The sequence below is a fragment of the Carassius carassius genome, chromosome 30 (genome assembly GCF_963082965.1).
Source record: "Carassius carassius chromosome 30, fCarCar2.1, whole genome shotgun sequence".
Taxonomy (NCBI): Eukaryota; Metazoa; Chordata; class Actinopteri; order Cypriniformes; family Cyprinidae; genus Carassius; species Carassius carassius.
Window position 1 is genome coordinate 29,472,786 of NC_081784.1, and position 17,370 is coordinate 29,490,155.

At 41.8% G+C, this 17,370-nt stretch overlaps 1 protein-coding gene across 4 annotated transcripts; it reads right to left on the reverse strand.

The window, feature by feature from the left end:
* Positions 1-191: 191 nt before the first annotated feature.
* LOC132111016 (apoptosis-stimulating of p53 protein 2-like) lies at positions 192-15,582 on the reverse strand. Of its 4 annotated transcripts, XM_059518181.1 has the most exons (17): positions 15,155-15,582; positions 14,180-14,327; positions 13,687-13,800; positions 12,443-12,510; positions 12,233-12,319; positions 11,751-11,925; positions 10,474-10,655; positions 10,222-10,386; positions 9,671-9,854; positions 6,053-6,148; positions 5,457-5,969; positions 3,655-4,370; positions 2,834-2,992; positions 2,643-2,776; positions 1,465-1,631; positions 674-873; positions 192-278 (listed from the first exon to the last, which is right to left on the reverse strand). In XM_059518181.1, the coding sequence occupies exons 1-17, from the start codon at positions 15,161-15,163 to the stop codon at positions 237-239; spliced, it is 3,159 nt and encodes a 1,052-aa protein (XP_059374164.1). In that variant the 5' UTR covers positions 15,164-15,582; the 3' UTR covers positions 192-236. The 4 variants fall into 4 exon arrangements, with proteins under 4 accessions (XP_059374164.1, XP_059374163.1, XP_059374161.1 ...); XM_059518180.1 differs by lacking the exons at positions 192-278; positions 674-873; positions 1,465-1,631; positions 2,643-2,776 and having other exon boundaries at positions 2,804-2,992; positions 5,457-5,972; XM_059518178.1 differs by lacking the exons at positions 192-278; positions 674-873; positions 1,465-1,631; positions 2,643-2,776 and having other exon boundaries at positions 2,804-2,992; positions 10,216-10,386.
* Positions 15,583-17,370: the final 1,788 nt, after the last annotated feature.

A 17,370-nucleotide genomic window follows, 5' to 3' on the forward strand; every position in this document is an offset into this window, starting at 1 on the left:
TGAAGAACAGCTTATGTGAAATACCTGTGATGCAAAACACAGGCCACTATTACATTTCTTTCTTTCAGTGGAAAAACTCTTGACATATACAAATATAAAGTACATTCTAAACACATAATTTCTATTCAATCGTTTTGTGAAAAAAAGACTTTTTTTGTAACATATCAACAGTAACAACAACAATACACATGGGTCAAACGAGGAGATGGTCGGACACAGTGTCCTCGCTCAAGCACTTAAGCCAGACTCCGCTGACGAGGTTTAATTCTTGGATACAACTGTAGAGGAGGAAGAAAAACAACATCAATTATAACACACACACACACACATGCAGTGATCTCAGGCACAGGCACACTAGATGCTCCACAAAAACATCTCAAGACAGTTTATGTATTCTGCTTTAGTACATCCGTTGGAAATATCCATTCTAGATTTGCAAACACTGCATACATTTTCTGAAAAACAGGCTTTAAAGAAGCAATATTAAAGTAATTGAAGTAAACTAGAGTGCTGAGGATTATGTTCTCTGTATTTTTAGATCTTAAATTACAACCTTCCTGAGTAAAAAACATAACACAAGAAATCCTTCACAGTTTGAGACATGTGTGTAGTGTGAAAGGCAGTGACTGGCTCCTCGTGTCCCGTGTGAGTGTGAGCGTGTGCAGAGCCTCACCCCCAGCAGGTTTCGGGGCACGTATCCCTCTCCGCTGGCCGAGCGCACCCACCACCACTCGGTCTCGTCCTCGTCCTCCCGCCGCTCCACCGTCATGCAGTCGCCCGCTCTGAAGGACAGCTCGTCGTCCTGCTCGCTCTCGTAGTCCCACAGGCCGTACACCAGCCCACGGTTCATGATGCCCATCTTCTCCTGGACGCCTGCACAGCACAGAAACATGCCAGGCCTGAACAGAGCACTTGTAGGTTTATAAGAGTGTCTACATGTGTTTCTATTGTTCAGAGCAGAAGTGACTCGTGCCCTTTCTCATTCTCACATCACACTTCCATGTGCTCATGCCCGAAAAACTCAACTCAGGAGATTATAGTGAAACTGTAGTTATGTTAGGCCAAGTCTACATCCTCAGGTTTGTGCTAGCGTCGTGTTATGGGCCACTCATGAGTTTTCTCCTCATGCATGCAATGCTTAATGAACAGTGGAAAGTTGTGTTCAGTAAACAGAAGTAAGGACAGCTCTCTGCTCTGTGTCTGTTCTGAATGTGCTCACAGCTGTGGCAAACACCTGGTTAGGATTTGTTAGTGCAATTTCCACTCATTTTCCAGTTCCTCCTAATATTTAGAGATTTTGTGGGAAAAACAATGCATCTTTGCTCACAATCATCATTATTTCATCATTTGAGGTTTGATGTGCACATGATAAAGTGGTGATGTCTGACATGAAACGCTGGAACTGAGAACAATGTGTTTCTAGTGTGAGTGTGGATCTAGAGGCTCAGAGCAGCAGGAACTGACCGTAGAGGAACTGAGAGCACTGAGAGTAGCCCTCCTCCATCTCCTCACACTTGTCCGCTGCCGTCTGCATGTCGCTGTAGGTCATGGCAAACACGGCCGCCCCAGACTCCACCAGGAACTTACACACCTGCACATTATTACAGGACGCGGCGCAGTGCAGGGGCGTCCTACACACACACACACACACACACACATAGCATGTGGCTGAGGACAGTCTGATTGTAACCTGTTAACATTGGCTTGACATGTAAGGGTTAATGACCAGCTGTCTGTAGATCCTCCTGCATATCACTCAAATAATAAATGGGACATGAAATATTGATTTGATTTTAAACTCTTCTATAATTTTGCCTGTATATTTTTTTATAGCTACATTATGCAAATGTATTTGGGAATCACGGCTAAAACATATAATCCAACAACAACAAAAAAACAGAGATCCCGTAGATGAGAAAACCATGGATCCCGTTTAGGGAACAGGTGCTATCCCGGATCATAACAGTGCTCGGGAGAGTTATAACGGTTCGGACACTGCATGGATCAGAGGTAAAGAAAACGATTTAAATACTGTTCAGTTTCTTGCACAGACTGATCGTTTCGTGTCTTTACACATCAATCTATCGTCACAAGCAGCAGGGTTTCATTTGGATTTGTTTGTGCATGGTTTTTTTGTTGTATTATATGTTTTAGCCGTGATTCCCATCCACTTCCATTATAAGACTGACAGACTGCAACGGTTTGTGTTCAACTGAAGAAACAAAGTCACTCTTGGATGCCCTGGGGTCAGCAGATTCACATTCCTGGGTGAACTATCCCTTTCAGAATAAATATAAACCAAATAATTCTATTTTCAAAACATACAAGCAAATATAAAGTAATAAAGGGATTTATTTCCCAGCATTATTTGTGTTTGACTATTAGTGATGTGATCACTGCATTCACACTGATGCAGAGAGAACAGGTTTTTTTAGATATCACAAACATAACCGTTCAGCTGCTATAAATGACAAGCATGAAAACGGCTTTGACTGAACTGGATGATTGTACAGTACTGAATGTGCACTGGAAAGGGTGGATAAAACCGCAAACTGCAAACTTGATAGTTAGAGCTATTTTTCAGTTTTTCACGTTTGGAGTCTTGCTGTTCACTGATGAAGAGCATGTGAATGAACACTCACCATCCGTCACTGTCAGCGGCGTTCACATTGACTCCAAACTGCACCAGGAAGCTAACGATCTCCGTGTGGCCGGCACACACTGCGTTATGCAGCGCCGTGATTCCCTCATCATTAGGCTGACTGGGATCCTCCACCTGTAAAACACCCATCATCACACACCTGCCACATCCCTCAGTTCATGACCATCTCACACACAGTGAACTGGGACTTTCCTCATAAATGACCCTCTGCACCAGATCGAACTCTCCCTCCAGCGATGAGTCCAGTAACAGAGCCAGAGGATTGAAGTGCACTCTCATGCTGTGGTCGATGCGCTCTGAGCTGGCCTTACGCAGGTTCGTCCTCTTACCCTGCACACAAAACACTCTTACACTCATGCATCTGACACGTGCTTGTATCCAAGACTGGCTCTTATTTCAAGTTCTCCAGGACACACTTCACAATCATCACACAGGACAGGATCACAAGCTTGTGCCTCTCAAACCAAACCAGACTGACAGTCAGCAGTCCAACAAAACTGATAACTTTATGCTAAAGATTTCTCAGACAAAGTTTAGGTGTCATTAATTTGCAATTAAGTAGATGGTGAGATGTTGAGTAGATAGCTGGCACATAGTGTAATTAATTAGACTGAACATTTTAATCGCTTGAGAGTTTGAGGTAACATTTGGATTAACTGGGATTGAAATATATTCAAATGATTTAGGTTAGATTGAGTGTCAGTATTGTTGCTTTGCCCAGAGGAGCTGTGTGTCGAGGCTACTAGTTTTATTTCGGTTCCCTTTCTCACTTTTACATTCATGTTATCATACAAAGCTAATGACATGATATGTGGTCTATATATATATAAAACAAGTGCAACCAAAGTCATGTGACTTATGACTGGCAGAACCTACTAGACCAGGCAAAATATGCTTTTAATCTAAATTGGTCTGAAAAAACATCAGATTTAATTTTGAGATGATAACCAGATGCCGCTGGCTGAGGTCTATGATGTATAGCGTGCACTCACCGGTGGGAAGGGAACCTGGCCGGTGACCTCAGGAGGCTTCATGTTGAAGGAGTCCTCTGGATTGTCCTGCTCAGCGCCGCTGGGGTACGGAGGAGGAGGATAAGGAGGAAAGTCCTCGGGGCAGCTGTCAGGAGCAGGAGGAGGAGGAGGGCTGTCCGGTGGAGAGAGGAAGGAAGCGTGGGGCTGTGGGGCCGGGTGTGAGGGTGGTGGAGGAGGCATGTCCTCTCGCTCAGTGTCTGGGACGGCTGTGGACTCCACTGGCTCAGGGACAGGCTGCTCTGGTCCCTCAAGAGAAGCTCCATCAGCGCTGTAAGGATCTGCGGGCATCTCCTCTTCTCCAGGAGGACTCACTGCGGTGTCCATCGCCGCCAGAGTGGTCTTCTGGTACAAGAGCTTCTGGATGTTGGGGCCGCCCGGGCCCTCGGGCTCCGTGATGGAGCTGCGCTTCTTCAGGGGTCTGGGCGCGTTGTAGAGTTTCTTCCGGAGAGCCTCTAAGTCGACGTCGCTCTGGCAGCGGTAGGGGTTGGAGATGAAGGGCAGCAGTTTGGTGGGACTGAGGGGTCTGGGGGTCCGCTCGCTCTCATGGTTCTCTGAAGCAGATCCTCCAGCGCTGTGGTCCGTCTCTGTTTCTGGGCCACTGGATGAGTCCAGGTACGGGTTCTCAGGGGGCTGGTTTTGAGACTGCTGGCCTGCGGGGGTCACTGGTTTACCATAAACTGCATGAAGACAAAAACAACTGTCAACTGGTCAAAATAATCACAAATAATCTCATGCTTTTATACTGTTTTCATCCAACGCCATTTGACACAGAACCAACAATATCCACAGTGCACCGTGTCAAGTTTATTAGAAAGCTAGTTTAAGACCCTCAAAGCTAGTTTAAGACTTTCAAGCTAAAGCAAAGAACAAATTAATGTGATGTCATTTTGAACAAAATCAAGCCAAAATGAAGTTTGTTTGAGTTTGTTTGGGGTGTTAGAAACAGCTTGCCAACACAAACATTACAGAAAAGTTTGCTGGTGAACACCTCCAATCTACCAGTGCTCTGTGGTTATTACCCAATAGGGAGGTGCGCTCTGGGGCTCCGCCTACTTTGATGTGGGAATCATTTCTGATCATTTTCTTCTGTTCAGTCTGTCAAGGTCAGACGCAAGTTAAAACACGAGCCATTTCGGTGCATGTCTCTTTAAATGCTAATGGCCTCTGATCTCCCCAACCGCTCTCTTCGGTGGGGCGTCGACACAAGACCTGTTTTTTTTGCTTTTCTGAGCTGGCAGACAAGTCAGAAACCTAATTAAATACAAAAAAATTGTATCCGATGTTCTGTCTAACTACAGTAAAATGTATGTCTATACAGAAGAGTCAATATTGTGACTAGGTGTTACTTGCATGTTCTGATTTGACCAGAAGTGGTACTGGCTTATTAACTCTGAGATACAGTGTATTAAATAAAACAAATACAGATCATGGACCTGCTCTCAATTCATTTACCAACAGTTTTTTGCTGCTGACCTTCAATGATCCCACCACGAATACATTCCACCAAGCAAATGGCTTCAAATCAGTCACACATCATATTAGGTGGCTTTGACTGTATTTAACATTTTATACAACATACATGTTGATGCAGTAAATGTGTTTAACGTACTTGGATTTAGTGAACATTTGTAGTGACACTCTTAACCCCTAACCATAACCCTTGCCTACTCTTCTGTTGTTCTGATAGTGTTGCTGCATCTATTAATCTGATGTGAAAGGGCTGTTGGGATGAATCCAGTCATGTGTGTTGTAGTGTCACTCACCGCTGATGAAGTTGCTGCCACGGTTCTGGGTCTGGGGTCGGCTCAGCGTTCCCTGCACGCCATGTGGCTGCGTGTACATGGAGTAGATGGAGCTGGTGGCCAGCATCTGGGGCTTACGCAGGACCTGTCCGGAGTCTTTGGCCCCAGGAGGTTCGAGGCTGAAGGGGAATACGGTTGCAGCTGGGGGAGCCTCCTGTTTGGGAAGAGTACTACCAGACTGGGATCCAGTGGGCAGCTGCTGAGCCGAAGGTTTACTCTTCCCAGGGAAGGTGCCGGCACTGGGGGCAGCCTTGCCGTATCCCATCTGGCCACCAGAGGGAAGATTGGCCTGTTTGGGTTTAGTTGGAACTGGAGGAGGAACCTTGACTGTGTTCTTGACAGCGCTCTGAGTGTAAGGAGACGCAAGGTCCTCACTGCTCTGGTTCTTCCGTAAAGAAGCTGCCGGTGGATCAATGGACTCAAACATGGAGACCGGGCGCACCCTGGGGTCCCGCTTCAGCACGTCTGAGTTATCTGCTACAGGGGGCAGAACACATTTAAGCAGAGACTAACTGTGTGTTATACATCCAGTGGGGATGCGAGGTGTAGAGGGTCACCTTGGTTTTTAGATGCCTGGGCCACCGTGCGTGGAAGACTGGACGACCCAACATTACCACCCATCTTCCAGTTAAACATCTTTGACGACACCTTACCTGAATGCAGTCACGACAGAGAGAATTACATTTGAGTTTCATTTCAATGGTCACATTCAGGCTGTATAGGAGTGAGGTCCCTTAACCTTAAATGTTTTTTTCCTTGTCAGGACGTATTTTTGGACTACTGCGACTTAAATTTAGGTGCGACTTATAGTCCGAATAATACGGTAGTTGGACAAGTTAATAAATTACATTTGATTTGAGAGATCACCTTAATTATGTCGGGGGGGGGGGCATTTGATGTATAGTGCCCAGGGGAGCCACACTGTCTTAATACGGCCCTGGGTACAGTACTGTGCACATACGCTTGTTTTGATATTTAGCAACTCCACGTTTAATCCCCGATTTTAGAATGTGAATATATAATATACAAACTGTCTGACCTAACAATTAAAATGCTAGTTAGGCAAGAAAACCTCGTGCTTTGTTCATCTAAACAACTTAATTAGACTTTATATATTGAATGCGATTATACACACATTTTAATAAAGCCAGATCAGTTTTTGTAACAAGTGAATACGTTGGTTGACTTAAGACATAACACGTAATACACTCTTTTTTGCCACCTGCTGGCATATTTTGTGTAATACGAAGAAATTATCTCTGAACGAATCATTTTGGTGAACGAACTGAAAATTAAGGAATCTCTAGAAAGAATCATAATTTCCACCACTCCTCTGCTCACGCTCACGACACTGCAGAAAGATTTGTGAGCGCTCAGACGCTCTGACGTAGACCGAATGCTTATTTTGTATTTAAAGCGGCCGCAAGGCAAACAAGCTTGTTGATCTCGTGCAGACTAACCACAAGGAGGGTAACGTTATAAGTTACGTTTATTTTTTATGTCCCTGTACGCAAACAGGGACACATCATAGATTATTGCAAACGCGAAACTAGCAATAATCAACCGGTCCTCCATTGTGCTTGGGAACTAATGTGGGCGGAGCTGCGTTCTCTGGGATCCTCTCAAGCGGTGGACTTCTACGTTCCGATTGGTTGCTGCCCAACCGTGTCATAGCTCATTACCATAAAGCTGCCTTGATTTCAACTCTCCTCAACGCTCTCAACGGCCAAGTCGCGACGCGCCGCTGGCTTACATTGAAAATGAATGACTTCCAGCCACTTTGAAGCTCTCGCTGCCGGCGGTGTGAACGCACAGTAAGGCTTATTAACTTCACTTTTGGTGTGAAAAGGCCTTTACAATTTACAAATTAATCTTTTGGGTTTCATAATATTAAAAACAAATAAGCAAGTCCAGCCCAGGTGACAAAAATGAACACAAAATTAATGTAATGCATTGCTTTTCATGAAAATGAATGATGCTTGTTAAGTTGCTGCATTTTTAGTTATTCACCTAAAGATGATAATTCTGTCATCATTTACTTACCATCATGTCCAAACCCATAACATTTTCATTCATCTTTGAAACATGAATGAAGATAATCTAATGAGAACTGAATGGAAAAACTGAATCTCAATCGCACTTGCCTGATGCTCGAGAACAATCCTCATTGTTTGTGAACGCACACACAGATTACGGAAAATCACTAGCTATGTTTCCATCCAAAGATATGAATTTAACTTATGCTCAAAACTGGAATATTGCATAAAACATTTGCGAATTCAGCACCGGTTCCATCCAACAAGTCAAAGAGAAGAAATTGTCACTTCCTGGTAAACTGGCACTGTGAAGTGATCTGTCTTTTTCAATGCGCATTAGGACTGGGAAAATAAATCGATGCATCGCGAATCGAGAAATGATTCAGCATCGATTGTGAGATTTTCCGAATGCATGGCGATTCTTTCTTGAATCGATTCTGAGCTTAGTTTTGAACAGCAGATGGCACTGCATGCTTTAGAAACACCCGTACTCTGCTTGTTTCCAAATCCTTACAGACGCCTGAACCTAAAATAATCATTCATAAAATTCGAAAAGGCTGAAGCGAATTACGAAGGTGTTCACAGTGGGCTGTGTTTACATTACTCTTGCATCATAAACGCATTCTAAGATGAGGTGAAATTACATGACTCTCACTCTTAAGCACTCTTCTTCATGAGCATTTGAGTGTGCCGATAAAAACTAGATTAGAGCGCCACCTGCTGTTAAAATCTCACCTCAGAATCGATTCCAGAGGAATCGCGATGCATTCTGAAAATCTAAGAATCGATCCACGAATGGATTCTGCATCGATTTATCGTCCCAGTCCTAATGTGCATGGTGGAAGTCATTCGGTAAATGTTTCCAACATAGTTTATGCGCATCTTGGTTTCCATCCAGCTGTATTTTATGTGATAATCCAAAATGTGCATGAAAACAGGTGGATGGATACATAGCTACTGGCAGTGTGAATGAAGCAGAATCAAGCGATCCCAGGATAAATCACAAAACACATTATCCATGTATTCAGATTCTCTGAGTGAAAGGGGCTTTAGACTAGCCTTACGATTTCTGCTGATGACAGACTTGATCACTACAGAGTGTGTTTTCAGTCCAACTTCTCTTCAACATAACGAGACAGATCCATATCCTGTTCAGCACTGAACAGCAAAGCAATTCCAGCTGCAGTGTTGAACCGATTTCCCATTGAGAGTCTCTGCATTACCCTGCCCTCTCTAGCGTGTTGTCTTACAGGGAAGACCAGCCTTTTTAGAGGACTTGACTAAGGGTCATTGTAATGCTATAATAGTCTAGAAATCACAGATTTGGAATGACAAACTTCTCTTGCAATGGCTGAAAGGGTCATCCCTTTGGCTTTCAGTTGGACAGCATCCCATTGCAGGGTTTTAGTCACCACCATCTTGCAACCTCAGTGAAAACTGGAGGAATGCTGCCAGTTAAATACGGTTTGTCACAGAATTAAGGAAATTGGCAGCAGGTGCCAGATTAGCACCAGTAAGTAATCATTTACACATACACTTACACTCTGGGCAGACAAAGTACACATTTTATCGATATGTGTTTACATGGGAATCAGACCATGACCTTGGCTTTGTTAGTTCGGTGCTCTACTATCTGAGCTGCAGGAATGGAGTTAGACTGAAGTGTCTCTCACAACAACACAGCTATGCACCAGAAGGTCCTTAAAAGAGTAACAACTGAAATGGACAGTAAAAGTTCAATTCATACGATTATTTTCTATATTTTAGAATGATCATCTCAGTTACTATCATAGCACTGCTTCTCTATGAACAAAAGAAAATGCTATGGGAACATCTTCCAGATGTATATATAAAAAAAAAGTTTGTAAAGAAAAAAAAACAGAGGAGAATATGATGTGTACAGTGCATAGTAACTTTAAAATGCTATCCATCAAGTCTAAGTTAGTTTTCTTGTAATGTTGTACCAAATTATACTTGCTATTTTTGTCTCTTATGATAAAGCTATGAACTGTTCATCTGTGGCTGAATGCACAATATAATATAATTACAGCATCTCAATTGGATCTCAACTCAAAGATAGAGGAAACTCAGATCAACATGGTTGAACACACTGAACAGACAGCCCAGTGATCTACAAACCTGCGTCTGGGTGAGGGGTCTTGTGCTGATGAGGTACAGTCGCTGTGCCGTCTGGGTACGTGTGTTTAATGGACAGGTCCTGTTTAACGGGGCCCCTGGGCATCAGAGAGGACTGGATATAAGGGCCAACAGCAGCCACACGGGCCGGTCCTGTCTGCGGCGCTGTCTGGCCATCTGAAGGCAGCTGGAATAAGAACATATCTGAGGTGAAACCACACACCGATCATCGCTACACACGCTAATCCAAATATTCAGCTACATGGTCACAAAAACTTAGGGTTTTCACACTTTTTTTAAGGAACGAATGGTGTGAATATTACATATTTACATGCACAATATCACTCTCAAAACTCATTGTTTACATTTTGAGAAGAAATAAAAAGCCTATAAAAGCCCTTTGCTGATGACTTTATATATAGCAACTTTACATTGATTGTCACTGAATTAGTGACAGCTTTTTTGTTCCTTCATCATGAGGCAAACAGTCCCTGTCCAAACCTTCAGCCTCTCTGAATTGACCGCTGTGAACAGAGAAACTGTCTTACGCTCACGGGGAGGTTCTCCTTCTGCAGAAGGGCAGTTTTCTTCTTCCACAGGCGATCTCGCAGCTCACCGACTCGTCTGTCCATGCTGGCCACATCCTGGTTCCTCTTGTTCAGGTTCTCTCTCTGCTTCTGGAGTTTAGCGCTCTGCTCCAGGTTCAGGTTCTTCCTCATCTGGTGAACACACACACACACACACACACACAGGTGAGATGTTTCGACAGAGGCCTGAGGCGGTGATGAACTCTCCTCAGCTCTCACCTGTAGTTCTCTGTAGAGTCGGTCCAGCTCGGCCACTGAGCTGTGGTTACTGTGAAGCACGTCCAGCTGCCCGTTTTTCAGGGTCTCCAGCTGTTTCTTCAGTTCTTCCACTCTAGACACGGCGACTACCAACTCTTTCTGCTTCTGGAGGAGTATATTGTTCATCTGTTCCACCTGCTCCACTAAAACAAACACACAGACAGAATAACCTCCACTGCACAAGCTTAAATCCTGCGCTGAAAACACTGATGTACACAAGAATATTCAAACGAGTCACAGGAAGCATGTGGTCAGATTTAGGAGCCTCACACATGACATACAGGCAACAAAAACAGTTACCATGGCTGTCGGTGGAGGTTTATATGAATGCATCTTCAGAAAAGCTTAGATCATATTTCCTCTCGTCTCTGTATAATGCATATAAGAGCAGTATTTCATAAGCGCAGTGTTGCTTTGTTTACAGCGTAAACCAAGTTATTGTTGTATCGCTGCTGCTCCATAAGTGCCACCTGCTGTCAGAGCGTGAATCTGCGTCTCGTTCAAGCCCCTGCTGTTTGCAGAAGTCAGGGTATTCTGTCTTTACTTCAGATTGAGAAATTATACAATCGAATTTAAATCAGAAACTGCTCATGCTACATGTGTAAAGAGCCTTTAATTGGATTCATGAAAAAAATCTTAAAAAGTCTAAAGTCTCTGTTAAGCATAGAGACTTGAATTGTTTAATAAAGTCGTTATTTTTGTTTCATTTCAATTTAGTTTTATTATTTGACATATTTCAGCATTTTGTCTGAGTAATAATAAAATTTATAGATTTTAATTCATTATTTGATTTAAATCTCTTATGTTCCTCTTATATAATGAATATTCCTGTCTCTGTAGACTTTCTGGAGCACGCAAACGTTTCAGGAACTATAGGTTTAATAAGAAGATGGACCTTGACCAGAGAATGGTGTGCACGGTCAGTGAATCAATTTATTGTTGATTGACAAATTAATCATTCATGGCTGCTCCAGTTTTCTTAGAGGAGCTTGCTAACTTTTGTGCTAGTTAACACGCACATGATTCATGATGATGCACTTAGAAACACTTTACATTTGTTCCGAAGCACATCTTTATAAAGGAGGCAACATTTTTAACCAACCGTCATATAGAGAGCGCTGAATGCATCATGGTGTACTTTGAAAAGCTTGTTTCCCGGACCTCACTTGAATCTCCAAAGAAACATGTGTGTTATATCAGCAGCAAGACTGCTCGAGCTCATACTGAGCAGCGCTCACCCAGCTTCCCGTTGCTGAGGCGCTTCTGCTCCACCTGTCCCTTCAGAGCCCGCACCATCTTCAGCTTCGCCTCCTGTTTGTCCACGGCGTCCCTCAGATGCTGCAGCTTCTTCTGCTGCGAGGACGTCTGCTGATGCCTGTGCTCCTGCTGCTTCAGGAAACACAAGCGCTGCTCCTGCAGGACAGAGAGAGGACAGCGGGACGCTCACATTCACTCACTGCTCACTTCAGATCAAGATAAAACCTCTGTCACAGAACCTGGAGCTTTTCCATCTCAGCACTTGATGAAGAACACAACACCGTCTTCTTCTATTTATCCTACTGTCATATGTCATTTGAATCCGTGATCTTATATGTAAATAACAAAGATACATTGTAATATACATGGTTATCATAAAGTCATATTATTTAGGATTTTGGTCATATCTCCCAGCGTCTGTTTTGGTTCATGTCTAATCTACCACTGATGTGTTTTCCTGTACCTTGGAGGCCAGGAGCTGCTGCTGGGAGTCAATCTGATGCTGCTGTCTGGCAGACATCTCCTGCAGCTCTGACAGAGTCATGCTCACCTGCACACACAAACATCAGATCATCACATGCTCATCTATCTCCTGTTCGATCAGACTGCATTCCTCTCATGCCCTCTGAACTTCTGGATCACGTTACACACACACAAGTGCAGACAGACTCACTCCATTCTCCGGCCGTCTGTCTGTGGGCCTCTGGACTCCGTTCCTCTTCTGATTCCCGCTCCTGGAGTCTGAAACACAGACACAAACACAAGCTTGAGCCCAGAGATCCTGCAGAAGACACCCGAACACAAAGCCTGAACCATGCCCACCTCAATTCAGAAGCATCTACTCTCACAGACACGGATGTTAATTCAGTATCTCAATATCTCTTCTGGCACTGCCACAGAAATACAATCAAATAAACTAATAATAGTTGTTGATTTCATGGTTTTTGACCCGTTAACTTGTATTCTAATAAATCAACTTATATGACACCAACATCTTCGATCCCAATTCAATTTTACGATTTTCCATTACAATTTATATAACAAACAAATATAAAGTTCAAACATCATTACAAACAAGTGAACAGTCAGTAAATAAGAACTAATTACAAGCAGCTGCACACATAAATAAATAGATAGATGCATTAGATTTGTAGATGTTCAAGTCCAGAAATTGAATACTTCATTGCAAAATAACGCCGCATATTCTTCAACTTAATAAACTAAATATACAGATTAATTGTTAAACTTAAATAACATTAAGGACACCGACAGCAGTAGGTTAAGCGGAGTTGTTAGTCGCCTCTTCTTGTTCTTGAATGTGTTAAAATCACTTTAATGTTCAAATTGGCAAGGTGTGTTTGTTCATTAAAGTGTAAGAAGATATGAAAGAGAGACTCAGTCTGGGGTTTGTGCGAGTGCTGAATGTTTTGTGCTTTGCATGCTTTCACCTCTTCTAACGCTTTCAAATCGACTGAATGTTTATATAGCAAAACAATTTACTATAGAGTTGTGCAATGTCTTAAAAAATATTCTCCAATATTGTTGTCCAAAGTTGTTGCTGTTATAGCAGTAATGCCACCAGAAGAAGGAGCAAGTACAAAAATTGCTAATGTTTGGCGCATAACCTCATCTACACAGCCTTACATTTCATAATAACCAGCCATTTGTATTAGCTCCTGAAATTAGATTGGCTGTTGGCAACCATTTATGTTGAGCGGTGTGAAATATTTGTAAAAACGTTGTCAAAAACTGAAACAATCCTAAGATTTGGAAAAGTCATTTTGATTGTAACCCATACGGTGAATGTGCTTCTGTGTGATATTTAGATCCAGTTAGTCTGTGACAGAAGTGAATACAGCAGTCCTTCCCTGTACTTCTCCAGCAGTCAGTGCTACAGTGAGAGCTGCGGTGTGTTACCTGTCGGCAGGTTGGGTGATCTGCCCTGACGCAGAAAGAACCGGACCTCGGGCCTCTCCTGTCCCCACTGCAGCAGCAGATCCATCATCCTCTCGCTCTCGCCGACCGCTCGCTCTGCAGTCATCACACACACACACACACACACTCAGAACACACATCGCACCAATGTAGCATCCAATAGCACTATCTGCTGATGGCACTAACGTGTGGTGAAAGCCATAACAGAGAGAGGCAGCTGCTAGCAACTGGAACCGATCTTCATCTTACTGATTTCTGAGCCAAACAATCTTCCCCAGAGCTTCACACAGCCAATGTGATCTGGATGATTCCTTTACCGTGTAGCAATACAAAGATTAGTCTGTTGTGTGGTTCTGGACCTGTTCTGTGAACACAGAGCCATGGGGAGCTCTAGATCCACCCGTTCTGACTAATCAGATCTGCTCTGAAAGACTGCGGTGTAATACTGGTGCTCTGTTCTTCACCAGAGCCTCACCTGAGCCTCTCCACACTTCAGCCAGGTGACAGCTGGCCTCGCCCGGCTCCTGACACAGCCCCAGCACGTCACCGCACACGGTCTCCGGCGTGATGGGCACCTCGGAGAAGTGCTGGTCACTGTTACTGAGGTACACGGTCAGGAACATCTGGAGAACACCAGCAGATGTGGAGGACGAGAGGTGGATCAGGGACAACATGACAGATGAAGGACGTCCGTATTACATTCATACTATAAAACAAACTTTACTGGTCGTGAAGTATGTACATATTCAACACCTGCTGAGAGAGTGTGTGATTCTGACAGCCAATGAAGACTGACCCTCATAACTCATCAATACAGTTAATATGCCTCCAAATAATATTGGATGATTTAGATTTAATAAAGTCATAATCTTGTAAAGACCACCGAGATATATATATATATATATATATATATATATATATATATATATATATATATATATATATATATATATATATGTGTGTATATATATATATATATATATATATATATATATATATATATATATATATATATATATATGTGTGTATATATATATATATATATATGTGTATATATATATATATATATATATATATATATATATACACACATACACATATATTTTTTTTTTTACTTGTAATGAGATGCAGTGTGTGTGTGTGTGTGTGTGTGTGTGTGTGTGGGAGGGGGTCACTTATATTAATATGAATTTGGAAAAGAAACATTCAAACACAATTTAAATCAATGGATATTAAACTCTAGATAGACTGACAGACAGACAACACAATATATAACCCTTTAAATCATCAAGACTGAAGCACAATTACATTAAGCACGAACATTAAAGAGAAAAGTCACACGAGCGATGGTTGATTGACAACATTGCAGGCAATATCTTTTCAGATTAGACATTAAAGAATCAAAACACAGAGTTTTTCCTCTTATGTAAGTGGGAATATGAAAGCTCACCGGCATCATTTTCGCGTCGCGAGATCAGGAGCGATGTTTTCCACCAAGACTTCAATCCGGATCGGACTGTACGACTGTTTACCTTTTAAAACGAGTTAAAAGTACAGATAGTTGTTCAAAACAAACCGCCCAGTCCTGTAACGTTCTTCTTCTTCTTGTTTTTTTCCTGTAACGTTACTAGATTAAAGAGTCCCGAGAGGCGTGACGTCAGAGGCCTTCCCAAACTTTCCTTCCGCGAGAATTTTGCTGGCGAACATTGGTCGACGGATCACGAATACCTTTAAGTGTTGTATTTACCGCAGAAGCAGTAAATGTTCAGATACCCATACAAGTTCGCGTGGAAGTGTGTTTTCTGTGTCTGTTATTGCAGTTCAAAGTGTTTTTCCTCTCGTTCTCTGGCGGACGCCTGTTGCTGAGCGTGACGTCACGCGTAGTAATGTAGTCTCCTCCCCCTGGAAAACCTCGAGGAGCAAGGGGCGGAGCAAGATGACGACGAAGATCATTTGATTCTGTTCCCCAAATACATTATACTATATATATATTACTTTATATTATATATATATTTTACTGTCTATGATATATTACAGTAGCTGATGGGAGAAGCGAGGTTTTTCGAAACTCGTTGAAACTAAACGTTTATGAGAGCTCGAGTCGATACTCCGCTCGCCGGGGACTTCTGCTGGTGAAGTCGTGCAAATGCAAAGAGAAACCAATGTTTTTAGAATATAAATATAATTAAACATAAACGATCAGAGCTGAGTAACGTTAGGTTGCTGATGAATTGTAATGCGTTACTGATTCCAAATTACATGACAGAAGAATTTAGTTAGTTACGTAGTCCATTACTTTACTCACTTTAGGTAAACTCAGACTACTTTTTGATCGCTTTTAGATTACTTTTGACCTATCTCGTTTATCATTTTGATTTAAATAGGATTCTCTTGTACCATATTGATATAAAAATCTCGTTATTAACATAATGAAGTGCACTAAACATTACATTAAGTCAAGTTTACCCCAAACAAGTTTAATGAAAAGCTAATAAATAAATAAATAAAATACATAATTTTAAAATAAAAACTATCAAAATAAAACGTTTACTAAAAATAATAATAATAATTTGTTTACCTGCATGTGTAAACCACCAAAGCCAGAGAACCGTGAGCATGCAAATAAGATACTTAATCATCAACGTATTACCTTTAAATCTCTAAGGGGAATTTCAAATAAATATATTGGGTGAAAGAGATTTGGCTGAGAAAAAAAAAAAAGTTTGTGAATCCATACATTACATGTAAATAAGAAATAACGTGAATTTGTGCATTTGAATGTGTTTGAAAGGTAAAAGCCTTCCAAAGACATAGTAATGCATGGTTACAGACTGAGTGATAATTCAAATAAAAAAATGTGTGTTAATTAGTACTTGATACAAAGTAGAAATGTTGAGATAATACTTCTTAAAATTAAAATGAGTTTTGTAAATCCAGTGGTCAAATGTTGTGTGGCCTCTCTCAGTTTTCTGTGTAATTATAGCCAGCTGATTAGTGACTGGTCTTTGTGTGAATGTCCACAAAACTAGAAGACTTTCTGAATCTATATAAGCAGTAGGCTATTTTAGAAAGAAACATTTAAAAGAAGAAAAAGAGGAATTATAGGGAGAACCAATAAATTATGAATATTTTTTTTATTTGTATTATTATTATTGTGTGAATAATATGTAATGTAATCAATAAAAAGTAACTGTAGTGTGATTACACATGTTTTAAAATGTAATTTAATCTAGTTACAATTACTTAATTTTTTTAGAATCTGGTTACATAAACAGATTACATGTAATCGTTAATGGCCATAATCACCACTTTTTAACAGGTGGCCATTAGTAATAGTGGACAATGCTTACAAAACAATTATTGCTCTCTCCATCCTCCTTGGTTTTTCTGTTACATCTCCCCCAGATTCCTACCACTATCTGTCTATATCTGGACAACACCCTCCCCCAATTCCAAAAGACTTTCTCCTTTTCACTGAAAACATCCAGACTTATCACTTTACCAGCTTTATCTCCATACATTTACCAGATCTTCCTCTGGGTCCATCCAGACTCTGAGTTCTTCCAATGCCACCATTTGCTCATATGTTGGACTCCCCTAAAGACTGATTTATACCTCTGCATCAGACCTATACTGTAGGCTACGCATCGTTTTCATTTATACTTT

Bases quoted from the DNA above. Each gene is read 5' to 3' on its own strand.
- LOC132111016 (XM_059518181.1), bottom strand. The intron at 10,656-11,750 runs GTGAGCGCTGCT...TGTTTGTTTTAG, and splicing joins CCTCAGCAACGGGAAGCTGG to TGGAGCAGGTGGAACAGATG. The intron at 9,855-10,221 runs GTGAGCGTAAGA...TTCTTATTCCAG, and splicing joins TGCAGAAGGAGAACCTCCCC to CTGCCTTCAGATGGCCAGAC.